The sequence below is a fragment of the Podarcis raffonei genome, chromosome Z (assembly GCF_027172205.1).
Source record: "Podarcis raffonei isolate rPodRaf1 chromosome Z, rPodRaf1.pri, whole genome shotgun sequence".
NCBI classification, from domain to species: Eukaryota; Metazoa; Chordata; class Lepidosauria; order Squamata; family Lacertidae; genus Podarcis; species Podarcis raffonei.
In genome coordinates, this window is record NC_070621.1 from 26,797,551 (window position 1) to 26,812,380 (window position 14,830).

The window sequence follows — 14,830 nt, forward strand, 5'->3', positions numbered from 1 at the left end:
AGCCTGAAGGGACCCTGAGGTCCAAGTCCAACACCCCGCAATGCAGCAATCTTTCTGCCCAACGTGGGGCTTGAACTCGTGAGCCTGAGATTTAGAGCCTCGGACGTGAGGTCTCCAGGCTGATAGTAGATTGATTGATGGACGCTTATTGGGGATTGGAACCAGGAAAGGGGGGGGTGGAGTTTGGGAATCCAAAGGGTGTATAATTATAATCTGTTTTGCTTTTTTCTTGTTTTGTTATTTGTATGAGAATTGAGGAAATCGTGGAAGGGAATTTAGGCTGACTTTAGAAAAAGGCTTTAAGAATAAGCACTGATGTATAATCATTGATGTCTACAAGGCAAAATTGGTTTTTCAAAAAAATATAAAATATAAAGTATAAAAAGGTTAAAAATTAGGGACAAGAACTTGTTGAACCAACAATTTGAATTGGAATACAAGAGGGGGAGGTGTGGGGAAGTCAGGGAAATATGTTATTGAAAATAAGGATTCTGAATTCTATGTGTTTTTAAACTTTTTTGTTTCTTCTTTTTGATTTTTTAATGTATTATAATGGAAAATTTTAATAAATATCTTTTTTTTTTTTTAAAAAAAGAGATTTAGAGTCTCATGCTCTACCAACTGAGCTATGGAATGAACTTCAGGAGGAGGGTACTGTGAGAAGGACTGCATTTCCTCAGGGCCCACATGACAGTGGTGGGTAAAGCCAGAGCCAAAAGAGAGCGATGCCTAAGCCCCAGCACTCTAGCCCAACTCTCTGGCTTCGCTTTACCTCTCCCTGTCCCTTGCCACCCAGTAGGCTGCTATGGGATGGACCGTTTGCTCTAGTCCATGACCTGGACCAACTGCTTGCAGAGGGCTTCCCCCCTCTGTTCATTCCATCACTACATCCATTTTGGCTCCCCTCCTTTTCCCTCTCTGGGCTTCCCTTCACCTGAGTGGAATTAGTGGCCACATGAGATTAGGTTGAGGGCCACCAGATTCCAGTCCCTAATCTTCCTGTAATCCTCGCAACACAACGCTGTAAGGGATATTAATATCCCCCATAATGTAATGGGGGGGGGGGAAGGAAACTACTGAGGCTGAGAGAGGGGGGTTACCTAAAGCCATCAAGCGAGTCCACAGTGGAGGGGAGCTTCAAACCATGGGCCTCCTTATTCTCAGCTCTATCCAATGGAGGCTGGCCCATTTGGTGCCCCCTCCAACCTCATTCTAAGCTTGGCTGGCTCCCACCTGCTTCTTGCATGCAAAACAGTCCAGGGGGTGGCATTGCCTGCCAGGTTCCCCCTCTTTAATCTCCCGGTTGCCCTTGCAGAACTCAGCAGGCATGAGGATGGGGACAAAACTTGAATTAGTTGACCCTGCCTGTCTTTAGCTCTGCTGCCACCTACGGTAGGTCTCCCTGCCTTCTGCCCAATGAGAACAAATCAGCACTGGCTCTGTCTCAGTCCAGCATTTAAATATTACTTAAGGGGTTGCATCTTCCTAATATGACTAATTCTGATGTCCCTGGTCAGAAAAGGAATTTATGTTAACTGCAAGTACGTCTCTCTCTCTGTGTGCGCGCACATGCACAGCAAATGACATACATACCATTTCACAAAGGAATCCACTCCAGAAGGACGTAACTGTGGGAGGTCTTTAGCGTCTTTCACCCAGATATGGACTTCTCCAGTTGGAGGAGTTAATGGACCTGCCATGAAGTAGGCATAGAAATCCTTAAACTTTTAAGTTTGCAAGTGCCACCAATTCGTAGTTATAATAAAACAAGTCTAAACAGAGAGTGAAATGTGGTGGAGCGGCCAGAACATTGGACTTGATGGTGGACAGGGCCTAGGAAAGGTGCCAGTAAGTATAGGGAATACTGTAGCTCAGTGGCAGAGCATCTGTTTTGCATGCAGAAGGTCCCAGGTTCAATCCCCAGCAGCTCCAAGTACAGTGGTGAGAGAAGACCACAGCCTTAAATCCTGGAGAGCCACTGCCAGTCACTGTGGACAACAGTGGGCTAGAGAGACCAATGGTCTGACAGCTCTTTATGTTCCTATAACTAGGGACAAGGATATATCAAACCCCCACTCAACCATGAAGCTCGTTGGGTGACCTGGGTTCAGTCGCTGTCTCCCAGCCAACTCTACCTCACAGAGACAGTTGTGTACAGCTAGGAGGCTGCTGTTAACCACCAGAGCATGCCATCTGAGGGGGTTCTCTCACTGCCTAATGGTAGAGCTGGCCCTGCATAGGAAGCTGACTTAGACTGAGTTAGAACATTGGTTCATCTATCCCAGTACTGTCCTGACCAACAGCGGCTTTGCGGTCTTCTGTAGCCTTATCTTGAGATGAAATTGGCTGAATCTGAGACCTTTTCCATGCAACCCACTGAGCTATGGTCCTCATCCCATTGAGCCACAGCTCTTTCCCCCCATGTGCTGAAGAGAAAAGAAGTTTGCTATGACAAACTTGCAAGGTAGCCCATTCCATACCATGAAGCTTACTTCTGACTTCACATGCATAGGATTGCTTTGCTGGTGATCATGAGCCAGCCATTCCCTCTCAGCCTAACCTACCTTACAGGCCTGTTATGAAAATTAAGAGGGGAGAACAACATAGACCTCAGCATGAAAGGACCCCATAGGTCTTTATGATTCTGTTCTCAGGTGGTCCAACTATTCTTCCTAATTGTCCAATATTTAGTGCTGTTGGGCTGTGGGGAGAATTCTAAAATTCTCTTCTCTCTTTTGAGATCCTTAGGGATTCAATTTCAGTCATCAGCTTTTCTCCCTCCACACATTGTCCCAGGGTGACATTTTAGTACAACTTGCGTTCCAAAGAATTCAAATTGCAGTATGATAAAATAAAGTATGTAAGAAATAAAAGCAGATAAAAAATCAAAATGAATATTTGGCATGTTGTGAAACACCTGAATGAAGCTCAAGGACCACTGGTGGTCTATGGAACACAGTTTGGGAAACCCTGATATATGCAGTGTGGCTTGCGGTGTATAATAATGAGAATGGGTGGTGCACGGTACCCAATCCTGTAGTAACATGGAGACGCTTTCTGAAATCTTCACTGTTGTGTTTTTACCTAGGCTGCTTGGTGGGATATACTTGATGGACAGGTTCATCACACCCCGATGGTCGACATGATTGATGGCTGGGAGGATCTGAAAGAGAAAGGACTGTGAGAAGCATGGTGTGCAGAAAACCACAGCGAGGGATTTCAAATCAGCTGGTGATCAGAAAACCTATGCTGAAAATTCAATCAAATTTCTCTCCATCAAAATCAGCAAAATTGCCTCTGGGCAAAACTAGATGTGAGGGGCAATGCTGATCTCTTTTCCATGGCAGTTGAGAGTAGTTTTTAAATGAAATGCAGCCCTGGCAGGCTGTGATCAGGAGTGGAAGCAGAAAGGCAGGGTGTGTGTGTGTGTGTGTAGGGGAACGATGCTAGCACTTGAAGAACATAGACAAAGTCCAGAGAGAGAATGAAAACAGGGTCAGGTTTGACTAACTGTTCCCACCATTGGAAGCCTGCACAAGAACTTCTGCTAGCACAACAGGGCTTTGGGTTGTCCCCAAATTGGCTCAGGAGGATCAGTAAAGCCACCAGAATAGCGCATGAGGGGAGGAAAGGACAGTAGGCAAGTAGAAATGCTGCACTAAAGGAGATATTTGCTTAAAATTATGTTGAAATTCTCCTTGTTGATCTAAGGTAAGCTGGACAAGAGTATATAGTTTGAGGAGAAATGAATGGGGGGAGTTTGCCTTTCTTAGAACTGGCCTTAAGAAATTCCACAATACATACTGAGGAAAACTCCCTCAGAGCTACATAGCCAATCAGAGCATGAGTTACCTCAGCAAGGATCATGCCATTCTAACTGGTTGCTAGGCAACACCCCACCCCTTTTATACCCCACCTTGTTCTCCAAGGAACTCAAAGTGACGTACTGCACATGGATCTCCCCCTTTTTATTTAATCCTCACAGCAACTCTGTGAGGTGGGTTAGGCCAAGAGGCAGTGGCAGGCCCAAGGTCACCCAGTGAGCTTCATGGCCAAGTGGGAATTACAACCCTGGTCATCCAGGTCCTAGCCCTTCCATGCTAACCACTACAGCACACTGGCTCTGTTCCAGAAATGTGTGTGTGTGCGTGTGTATGACTGAAGTTTTCTTAAAAGAAAAATGTGAATGTATGATTAAGCCCTTCACCCTATATAAGAACCTATATTTATCAGGATCCCTGCTGAACTATACTTACCCGTGGCTTGAGCATATACCAGTTCAGTTTATTGTTCTGCCAGTCCCAGCTGGCAAGGTCTATTTCCACCTCGCCCAGGAAACTATTGCGTCCCAAAGGGTCATTGTGCCAAATGGAGAGGTTTAGTTTTTGAATCAGCAGGACCATTTTCTCTATTTTGTACTGAGGAGAAAGGAGAAGCGACTTTTATCACTTTGCACACCTTGTTTTTACTTATGTTCTCTTAATGGTCACCATCTCATAGTGCTGAGGGGAGGGTTCTGGGGGCGGGGGCATAGTATTGATGGAATTAAGCAGCACTGAGCTGGCTAATCGCTTGGATAGGAGACCACCAGACAGTTCACAGAAGAACAGGATGCATATGTATATATCATGGGTAGGCAAACTAAGGCCCGGGGGCCAGATCTGGCCCAATCGCCTTCTAAATCCAGCCCACGGACGGCCCAGGAATCAGCACGTTTTTACACGAGTAGAATGTGTCCTTTTATTTAAAATGCATCTCTGGGTTATTCGTGGGGCATAGGAATTCGTTCATTATTTTTTCCAAAATATAGTCCAGCCCCCCACAAGGTCTGAGGGACAGTGAAAAAGTTTGCTGACCCCTGGTATATAGGGATCATTGTTATCCCATTCAACTGAAGCTAAACACAGCTTTTGCTCACAATAAATTAAAAGAGGAGACACTTTGTTTATGTAGCCCCATGTAGTTCGCACTTCTACACATTTGTTTTATAAAACAACAAATGGGGCCTGAAACTAAATACTGCAGTGTATCATCACCTCTTAATTCCTGTTCATGGTCCCAGCCAGCAGCCAGCCATGCCCTCGACAGGATATTCTCAGTAGCGGTCCTGAGCTCTAGTGTGATGGGAGCCTGAGATTGGATTCAGAATTATATCCTCGATTCCACCTCCTCCCTTGCCACAAATCCTAACCTTCCTAGGTATTTATTCCTTACCTGCAACACCTCATTGAAAACGGGGTTAACAGTTCTTCTCCTCACAGATGACTTCCTCTTGCCCATCCGTGCTTTGTCTGGAAGCAGGTAGGTTTTGACGTACCTGTGAAGAGGCAGCCACCGAGTTAACATTCAACACAGTTAGGATCTTGCATACAAACAGGGGACGCCTGACAGTCAGCAGCAGCTGGGTTGTCAACATGGTGTCTGTGCTGAGTTATAATTCATCTGGTGGAGCCAGGGACAAATGTAGGGTTGGTCACCAACTTAAATGCCCTTAAAAAGAGGATAAGACCCCATATATACCCATCCAACCACTTGGATCTGCAGAACTGGCAGTATAACAGGTGCCACATACCGTATTTTTAGCTCTATAAGACTCACTTTTTCCCTCCTAAAAAGTAAGGGGAAATGCATGTGCGTCTTATGGAGCAAATGCAGGCTGCGCAGCTATCCCAGAAGCCAAAACAGCAAAAGGGATTGCTGCTTTCACTGCGCAGCAATCCCTCTTGCTGTTCTAGTTTCTGAGATTCAGAATATTTTTTTTCTTGTTTTTCTCCTCCAAAAACCAGGTGCGTCTTGTGGTCTGGTGCGTCTTGTAGAGCGAAAAATACGGTAATAATACTCAATAATGCACATTTCTAAGAAATTGGTACTTTTTAGTGTGGAGGCATCCAGACTTTGGAACTCCCTGTCTATTTGACATCAAGCAGGCACCTTCATTATGGTGTGATAAAACTGTGATAAACAGTTTTGCTTAGGCAAGATGTTGACTTGTGCTTTAATATGTTTTTGGCTTTTTTTTTTTTAATGTTGCAAATGGTTGTTTTAAACTGTTGCTACTGCTAACAATTGTTTTAGTACTTTTTGTAAGCCACTTGCTTTGAGGGCTTCTTTGCAATCAAGAACATAAACTTTATGAAATTAAAATAAACGAAGTAAATAAATAAATTCATGGAGAAGGCTGTGAATGACTACTATCCATGACAGCTATGCTCACTGTTAGAGGCAGTATGCCTCTGAATACCAGCTTCTGGAAGTTGCAGGTGGAGTCAGTACTGTTGCAATCAGGTCCCGCTTGCAGGTTCCCCAAAGGCATCTGTTTGGCTACTGTGAGAACAGAGTGCTGGACTAGACGGACCTTTGCCTGATCTAGGAGTGCTCATATTATAAGAATGCTCTTGTGATATTTACTTTCATGTTTAATTGGGACTGGGACTTTGCTGAAATTGACAGTCTGTATGGGCTATGCTTTTATATGGACAGTTCTGTATTAAAGAAGAATGCATATTTTCCTTTTTGTTCATTTGGGGGATAGGGAGTTTATCTGCGATAATGCCCTGCAGTACAGTTTGGAAGAGAGAACTTCATGGTGGATAAAGATCCCAGAAACTCCAGCCGGTGCAGAATGCTGCAGCGAGGCTCCTCACGGGGTCTCTGTCATGGGAGCATATTCACCCAGTGCTTTTCCAGCTGCACTGGCTCCCGGTGGAGTACAGGGTCAGATTTAAGGTGCTGGATTTGACCTTTAAAGCCCTTCACGGCCTAGGACCCTCATACCTACGGGACCGCCTCTCCCGGTATGCCCCACAGAGGACCTCTAGGGCAACACCCTAGAGGTCCCGGGCCCTAAGGAAGTTAGATTAGCCTCAATCAGAGCCAAGGCCTTTTCAACACTGGCTCCGGCCTGGTGGAACGCTGTCACATGAGACCAGGGCACTGCAGGATCTGATTTCTTTCAACAGGGCCTGTAAGGCAGAGTTGTTCCGCCAGGCCTTTGGCTTGGAGTCAATTTGATTCCCTCCCCCTATTTCTTTTTCCTTTCTCCTCTTGTGAGGAGACTGCATTTATTGTTTTAATGTTGTATTTTAATCTTGTTTTTTAGGTTGCATTTCAATCAACTTGTTTTTTATTGGTTGTTAGCCGCCCTGAGCCCAGTCTTCGCTGGGGAGGGCAGGGTATAAATAAAATTTAGTATTATTATTATAAGAACTTCATGGTGGATAAAGATCCTGACGTATCTCCCATCTGAGGTCCTCCATGACTTCCTGTTGCCTGTGACCTGCTGGGCAGAGATTGTGACTGGCAGGGGGCAGGCAGAAAAAGGATATTATATCTGCAGGTAAGCAGGCTGGAGACACCAGTTCATGCCAGAACTCAAGAGACATCAAAAGGCTTTTGTATGCCTGGGAGAGAGGTGGCAAAAGAGATATATACTGGGGTAGGGCTATGAAGTAGAGTGTTCTTTTACAAGGAACGTTTGCATTCTTCCTCTCAAAATGAAGGATGTTTCATTTGCAAAGTTGTGCACAGTTTGCTGGACTATTCAGTCAGCTAAAGGCTGGTTTGAGTGCTAGCTCTCATCAGCCCAGCCCACCAGCCATAGAGAAAAGCTAAATGCACAGTATTATTCAGTCCGGATCCTCAGATGTTATGTTGGACTACAATTTCTAAGCTGGCTGAGGATGACGAGAGTTGTAGTCCAACAATCAACTGCTTCCAGTTACAAGAAAGCAGATTCCAACTAAACATCAAGAAGAACTTTCTGATGGGAAGGGCTGTTTGGCAGTGGAACAGACTCCCTTGGAAGGTGGTGGACTCTGGAGGTTTTTAAGCAGGGGCTGAATGGTCATCTGTCATTGATGCTTTAGTTGACCTTCCTGCATTGCAAGGGGTTGAACCAGATGATCCCTGGGGACCCTTCCAACTCTACAGTTCTATAATTTTATGAACATCTGTGGACAGGGGGCTGAAGATGGCTTTATAGCACACCTGCCCTCTATGCACACTCTGAGTGCTTTATTACTTCCCTCCTGGGATGTCCATTTGTGGCTGCAATTTTCCACCTATATGTGGAAAATCCAATGCACATGGCAAATTTCCCAGATAATCTTTGGTAACTGACCATGCAGGCTGTTCCTACGTGTACTAGATATTACTTGTACAGGCAACATTTGAATCTTATGGTCCTGAGCAGATGTCCAAGGATGCCAGAGACAGGCATGTAATGGAATCCAGGTCAGCACTATGCTCTGGTCCCCTTCCATATGTATGAGACTGATCAGGGAGCGATACTGTCCAATCCAGTCCTAAAAAACTCTTACAATTAATTGGAAGTGATAGTGCTGTTTAACTCCCCACCCCAATTCCAGAGTTTAGAATTTTAGCACCAGGTCCCCAAGGGGAACTGCTGGAATGCCTCAGCAACACTTATGAAATGTATGCTTTGCTACAACATTACTTCAGCATTTTAATCTCCACTTACGGGTCTGTCCTTCCTTTCTTTTCATCCACAATGGCCAGGTCCTTGCACTGACAAACGAAAATTTGAAATTCCCGGTTCTTCTCATCATAATCCAGGGCAAACTGAACGTGTCCCTGGGCATCGACACTCCCAAAATCACCACTGTAGACACTCAGGACACTGCCACTCACCTGTCCAAGGTGCAAGGGAGACATTCATTCATTGTTAGAAGGTCTATAGGTTCAGGATTGCTTTATAATGTGGAGAAATGACCCAACTTGGTCTGTGTACACAACATTCTTTTTAAAACACATGGATTCCCCCAAAGAATCCTGGGAACTGTAGTTTACCCCCTCCACAGAACTACAATTCCCAGCATTCTTAACAAATGACAGTAAGAGACAGTGTGGTATAGTGGTTAGAGTATCAGACTAGGACCTGGGACACCAGGGTTCAAATCCTCTCTCAGCCATGAATTTCATTAGATGATCTTGGTCCAGATCTTAGTCCTTGGGGTCTTAAATTTCAGCAGCACCCTGTGTGATGCCAGAATTAGCACCCCCCCCATTCAATTCTAAATAATAGTTGCAACATTGCGGCACCCCTGAGGTTTCACGCCCAGTGCAGCCAAATCAATCACGCTCCTCTAAATCTGCCTCTGCTTACCGAGGAGACGGAGGCCATATCAGAGGAGTGGCTCCCCACACTGGGGGTCTTCTTGTGCCTGCTGAACTGGAAGCTGATTTCTGAAGCTGTGTCTGATTCCGTCTGCAAATCAAGCCAAGGTGGATATTAATTATTGGTCATGGAATGTTTGAGTGTTTTGCTGCAATGGGAATTGAAAGGATGGAGGGATGTGATCGGTGCAAGCAGAAGATGATTGTTGAATGACTATGGTTCTTGACTTCCCGATTTTTATTAGTGCATCAGAATGCTTTTTGTGGGAAGGGGGATATCAATCTGATTTTTCTTATTAAAATAGACAGGGCTTGGAATAAAGTTGTTCGGTTTAATTAAGTTTAACTGTTTTAGTCCAAAAACATCAGAAAGCAGTTGCCATAATTGCCAGGCGCACTAAATGTGAATTAAGTTTATCTCGGGTAGAACTTTAAACAGTTCCTACTTCATTTTCAAGTCCATTCCCTTGAAAGTGGTTCTTTCAATCTTTCCTTAGCCCTCTAGTGGCCATGGTGGGTCATTTACCAGACGTAACATACTTATCCTTAACTCTGGAAGTGCATGCTTGATTCTGACCAAACTAAGCCTCCGGCTAGGAGGGACTCATTGCTTGCATGTGAATTATTTCCAACTTTCCTACCCCACTACCCAGGGAGTTCTGAGAACTGCTGTCCTGTGAGGGGAAATAAGGGTTTCCTAACAACTCTCAGCACCCTTAAACAAGCTACAGCTCCCAGGATTCTTTGCAGGGAAGATGTGACTGTTAAAAGTGGTATAAAAGTCCTGTAAATATTTGGTGCAGTTGTAGCCTGAGCAGCAAAAGGACTTAGTAAACATGATACAGGCAGACCAACATAGTCCTACCTCAGACAGCAGGAGAGGAGTGGATTTGCTAAAGTCTTTGGCCCTCTCAGGCTCAAGGTACTGGTGGTTTGGCACCTGAGGCTTAGTGTACGCTGGAAACAATAAAAGAAAACATATCAACATGAAGATTGTATCCTGTGCTCTGAAGCAACAGAACCTGTTTCATTATCTGTATAAACCATTAGATATAGAGACTGTGGCAAACCAAGCAGCTTAAAAAAATCTGTGTTGCATTGCACTCACATATTCTTAAGCCTGTTTCTTTTTTCTTTTTCTTTTAAAAATATAAATAGCCATTTTCTATTTCTCTAGAAAAAGAGGTGGTGGAACTCACCATGAACGCCTGCCCCGTTCTCTTGGAACAGAAATGGCACCTACCTGAAAGTCGCCGGAACTGGGTTCCAGTGAGTTAATTGCCTTTAAAAAGCCCATTACAAAGGCATGGCAACTAAAACAGTTAAAGGGGAATATCTGCGTTTACGCATGGATTCAGCGCCATCTGTTGGTTGAAATAAAAATTGCTGTATTGCCAAAAGCATTCGGTGAAATTAGTGTTAATAAGCCAAAGGATTTAATAAATTGTGTAGATAAATAGTTAGAAGTCTGTTACAGAATCGGTGGTGTTCATGATCAGAGGGGTTGTTGCTGTTGCATTGTCCACATGTTGTCTTTATCAAAATATCATCCTGTACCACTTCTGCATTTCACTGGTAAGTAAAAACAACCCCTTATAAATCCACTACGGTGGTACCTTGGGTTAAGTACTTAATTCGTTCTGGAGGTCCGTTCTTAACCTGAAACTGTTCTTAACTTGAAGCACCACTTTAGCTAATGGGGCCTCCTGCTGCTGCCACGCTGCCGGAGCACGATTTCTGTTCTCATCCTGAAGCAAAGTTTTTAACCTGAAGGATTATTTCTGGGTTAGCGGAGTCTGTAACCTGAAGCATATGTAACCCGAAGCGTATGTAACCTGAGGTACCACTGTACTGGTGTGGGAGCTCATAAGAAAGGATGCCAAATCTTCAGGAATTATTCCCCCCCCCTTGCTAAATCATTTTTAATTGATTTCCCACATTTTACCAGATCAGCCACAAATTAAAACAAATTTAATACAATTAAAAAAAAAACAACTGGTTCCCCACACTCTATTCTTGAAGAATCCTTTAGGTGTGTTCAGGCAAATGGACTTACAATCTTCCAACAGACTAGGGCTGTTTAACCCAAGCCAGTCTCAGCTGGGTGATACAGAATTCTGCTGGAAACAGGTGCAGGAATCATTGCAATGCACATGTTCGTTTGATATCAGGTGAGTATGATCGATATTTGATGTAGCTTTTTTTTTTTAACTTCACAATTGTTACATTAATAATTATGTTATTTTCTGCACTGTGTTTGATGTTCCCCTTCCACTGAAATTAATTATGTAATTAATAGTGTTAGCTTTGGCCATAGCTCTTAGCAAAACAAACAACTTCCTCCAGCAGGAACAGCAATGTTGGGGGGCAGGGAAGGAGTAGGGCTAACATGCACAGCCCCCACTCCACTCTAAGAGCATATTCCTTTTGAACACCAGAAGGCAGGTGGTCTGCAAATGTCTTGAAAGGCCTTCCAGATGGTTGGACTCCTCCACCCTGTTCTGTTTCCTTATTCTCCAGCAGGCAGCAAAACCAGGAGATTTGTCAAGCCTGCTATGTATGACTGATAGGTTCAGCTCCATGTGTTATACCGTATTTTTCGCTCTATAGGACGCACTTTTTCCAAAAATGAAGGGGAAATGTGTGTGCATCCTATGGAGCAAATGCAGGCTCCTTGACTTCAGCGATAGCAACGGGAAGCCTCCGAAGCACAGAGGAAGCGCTCCCTCCGCGCTCCGGAGGCTTCACGTTGCTTTCACTGAAGCCTGGAGAGCAAGAGGGGTCGGTGCGCACTGACCCCTCTCGCTCTCCAGGCTTCAGGCAGCTATCCGCAAGCCTTAGGAGCGCGGTGGGAGTTCCCCCCGCGCTCCGAAGGCTTGCGGATAGCAGCCTAAAGCCTGAAGCCCGGGGAGTGCAGCACCAACTCCTGCTGCGCTCCCCGGGCTTCAGGCAGCTATCCGCAAGCCTTCGGAGCACGCCCCCCAGCCCCACAAGTTCCAGGAGCGGCGGCAAGGCTGCGCGCAACCTTGCTGCCGCTCCTGGACCTCTTCTGGGGGCTGGGGTCGGGGGAAACTCAGGCTTTCCCCGCCCCAGCCCCGCGGCTAAAAAAGAAGCCAAGACAGCGAGCGGGATCCAAAGCCACGCACAGCCTCTCCCGGCTGGAGAGGTTGCCGGCGGCTAAAGAGGAAGCCAAGACAGCCAGAGGGATGGATCCCGCTCGTTGTCTTAGCTTCTTTGCTCTTTGGGGCTGGGGGGGGGAAATACATTTTTTTTCTTTATTTCCCCCCCTAAAAACTAGGTGCGCCCTATAGTCCAGTGCGCCCTGTGGAGCGAAAAATACGGTAACTTTTGCCAGCTTGCTTTGTTAGAAAAAGCCAGACCAGTGGATTGAAGCAAGCTACTACTTACTTTCTGTGGTAGTATAAATGTTCACCAAGCTCTTCGTAAGGCTATAGCCATTGGCACATATTAAATTCTTGGCAGCCAGAGAATGATGTTCATTTCCCTCTGGAATAAATTGGAAAAGAAGCAGGTGTGTATTAAACAATGTAAGACATTGGCATTATTGTAACCAAGGTTTGAACAGGGTGGCTTCCACCTCACCCTAAACTTCCCCCTCCTATTCTTTGTTTATTTGATCTAGAGATTACGGCTTGTGGTCCTGGAGCTTGTGTACACAGCTGGGCCTTCTGGCTTACATTGTTCTGCTCCAGCAGCTCTCCCAGACACTGGGTTAGTTTGTATTAATGCACTGCTGGCCACCCAGGTCAGTTGCTGCCAGCTTGCAAGTGAAGATGAGCTCTTTGTAATATTGATTCCAGTTTTTTAGTCCATGGCTAAGCAGACTAAGGGTGGAGAACCTGTGGCTCTCCAGATGTTGTTAGACTACAACTCTGATCTTTCTGGACCATCCACTGATGGAACACTCATAGAGCTCAGGTTCTCTCATTCACTGTCAGGGTCAGTCCTCATAGTAGATAATTGTCTCTGATCACTGGTAATGCCAGCTGGCCTGGTGAGAGTTGGAGTCCAACAACATCTGAAGAGGCACAGGCTCCTTAGCCCTTGGAGAAGACAAGCCTAGAGAAGGGGTAACTGTACTGGAGGAATAATTATGGTGGTTGTATTTCCGTAAATAAAAATGGCTGTTTATAGGTAAGCTGAGATAAGGCACCAAATTGTAGATTAATTGTTGTTTAAGATGTATATGATGGTAGCTTACTATCCTAGATGTTTTTAAACAGATGACAATATTTTACTTAATATTTTCTATGTTTGATTGGCAATGTGGTATGTACATGTTGGTACAGGGTAGCAGCTCATGTTAGTCTTACTCAGAGTAGACCCAATGGAATTAATGGAAAAGACTAACTTAGGCTCATTAACTTTAATGAGTCTACTCTAACTTATCTGGGTACAACCTCACATTTTTGTGTTTTTTGTATTGACCAGCACAAAACTATGTATAACTAGCAAAGCATCAGTACCTGAAAGCATGGAAGAATCCACTTCCTGAGCGACTCCTCTTTCATCTACAGCCTCGTTTTGTAGTGGGTCCTCTGCAAGGCTACTAGGCCCATCTTTAAGCTGCTTCTTTTCCATTTCCAGGTTGTCTTGAGAGCCCAAGTCAGAACTTATTTCCACAAAGCTACCAACTTTATCAATATCCTCTGAAGATACAGACTCTATCAATATCTGAACCCTACCTGCTAAAGAATCAGTCTTACGTTTGCTTTCATCAGCCATAATAAACTCATCAGCAGGGGTCTCTGGCTCAAAAATGATGCCAGTCCGCTCTTTAGCCGGTGCCTCTATTTTGACTGATGGCACTCGAATCGGCAACTTTGATCTCCTTGTGCAACGTGGTACCTTCTTCTCCTCCTCCACTGGAGACTGCTTCCCATTCCCATCACTTAGGCTATTTCTGTTGGTCATTGCCCCTTTGCTTCTGCCATACGTGGACCGGGGGATTGCAGATCCCGATCCTTTCCTAGGAGGAGCTATGTAAGTGGGCTCATCTTCACTGGAAGACAAGGCAACTGGCTTCCTGTAGGGGATTCTGGCTTTGGGGTGTATATTAGAAGTGAACTTGTCGCCACCATTTTGGCTGTTATTAGACTGGGCTGAGAGAGATCGGTTCAGTCTTGATGGCCTTCCATTGGCCTCTGTGGTGCTGGCCTTTTCTGCTGAGATTTCAGATACATCATTAGTCAAGAGGGGCTCCCCACCCTTCTCCCAAAAGTTCTTCAGGTTCTTAAAGTGTTCCCAATCCAGACCAATCTCCTCATCTTTATTGTTGCTAGAGGAGATTGTATAATTGGCTCCTTGTTTGACAGAACGGCCATTTTCCCAATCTAGAGTGGGTAATTTTGAGCTTTTTGGTGATTCTCTCTTTGCTAGACCAAACTCGGGATTCTCAGCTCCATTAGCTAAAACTGTGCTAGGTTGGAACGATCCTTTGTTGGACATCCTCTTCACGGGTATTTTGCTGGAAGGGCTAAATTCTTCCTGTGGAACTGGTGAGAATGTGTGGCTTTTTGAAGGAGCATCTGCAACATCCCCGCCAGTTGAGTAAGAAAAATCATCAAGATCCTTTTCAGAAAGCTTTCTGGATATTGTTGAGGGTATTTCATGACCTGCAACAAAAATAGAACCCCAAGGCCCTGTTCAGAGCATCATTGACAGAACTACACCC

The 14,830-nt window shown here is 45.0% G+C and overlaps 1 protein-coding gene across 4 annotated transcripts in view; it reads right to left on the reverse strand.

Moving 5' to 3' along the window:
- LOC128406369 (synaptotagmin-like protein 2) overlaps window positions 1-14,830 on the reverse strand; it is a 44,376-nt gene that overhangs the window by 5,133 nt on the left and 24,413 nt on the right. For 3 of the 4 annotated variants that reach the window (XM_053373698.1, XM_053373700.1, XM_053373701.1), the window contains 9 exons: window positions 13,623-14,771; window positions 12,544-12,642; window positions 10,001-10,092; window positions 9,125-9,226; window positions 8,480-8,649; window positions 5,215-5,317; window positions 4,257-4,418; window positions 3,085-3,163; window positions 1,594-1,693 (listed from right to left, as the gene is read on the reverse strand). In XM_053373698.1, the coding sequence (XP_053229673.1) occupies window positions 1,594-1,693; window positions 3,085-3,163; window positions 4,257-4,418; window positions 5,215-5,317; window positions 8,480-8,649; window positions 9,125-9,226; window positions 10,001-10,092; window positions 12,544-12,642; window positions 13,623-14,771 (2,056 nt within the window). The remainder of the gene's footprint in view (window positions 1-1,593; window positions 1,694-3,084; window positions 3,164-4,256; window positions 4,419-5,214; window positions 5,318-8,479; window positions 8,650-9,124; window positions 9,227-10,000; window positions 10,093-12,543; window positions 12,643-13,622; window positions 14,772-14,830) is intronic. The other variant, XM_053373699.1, reaches the window with a different exon arrangement.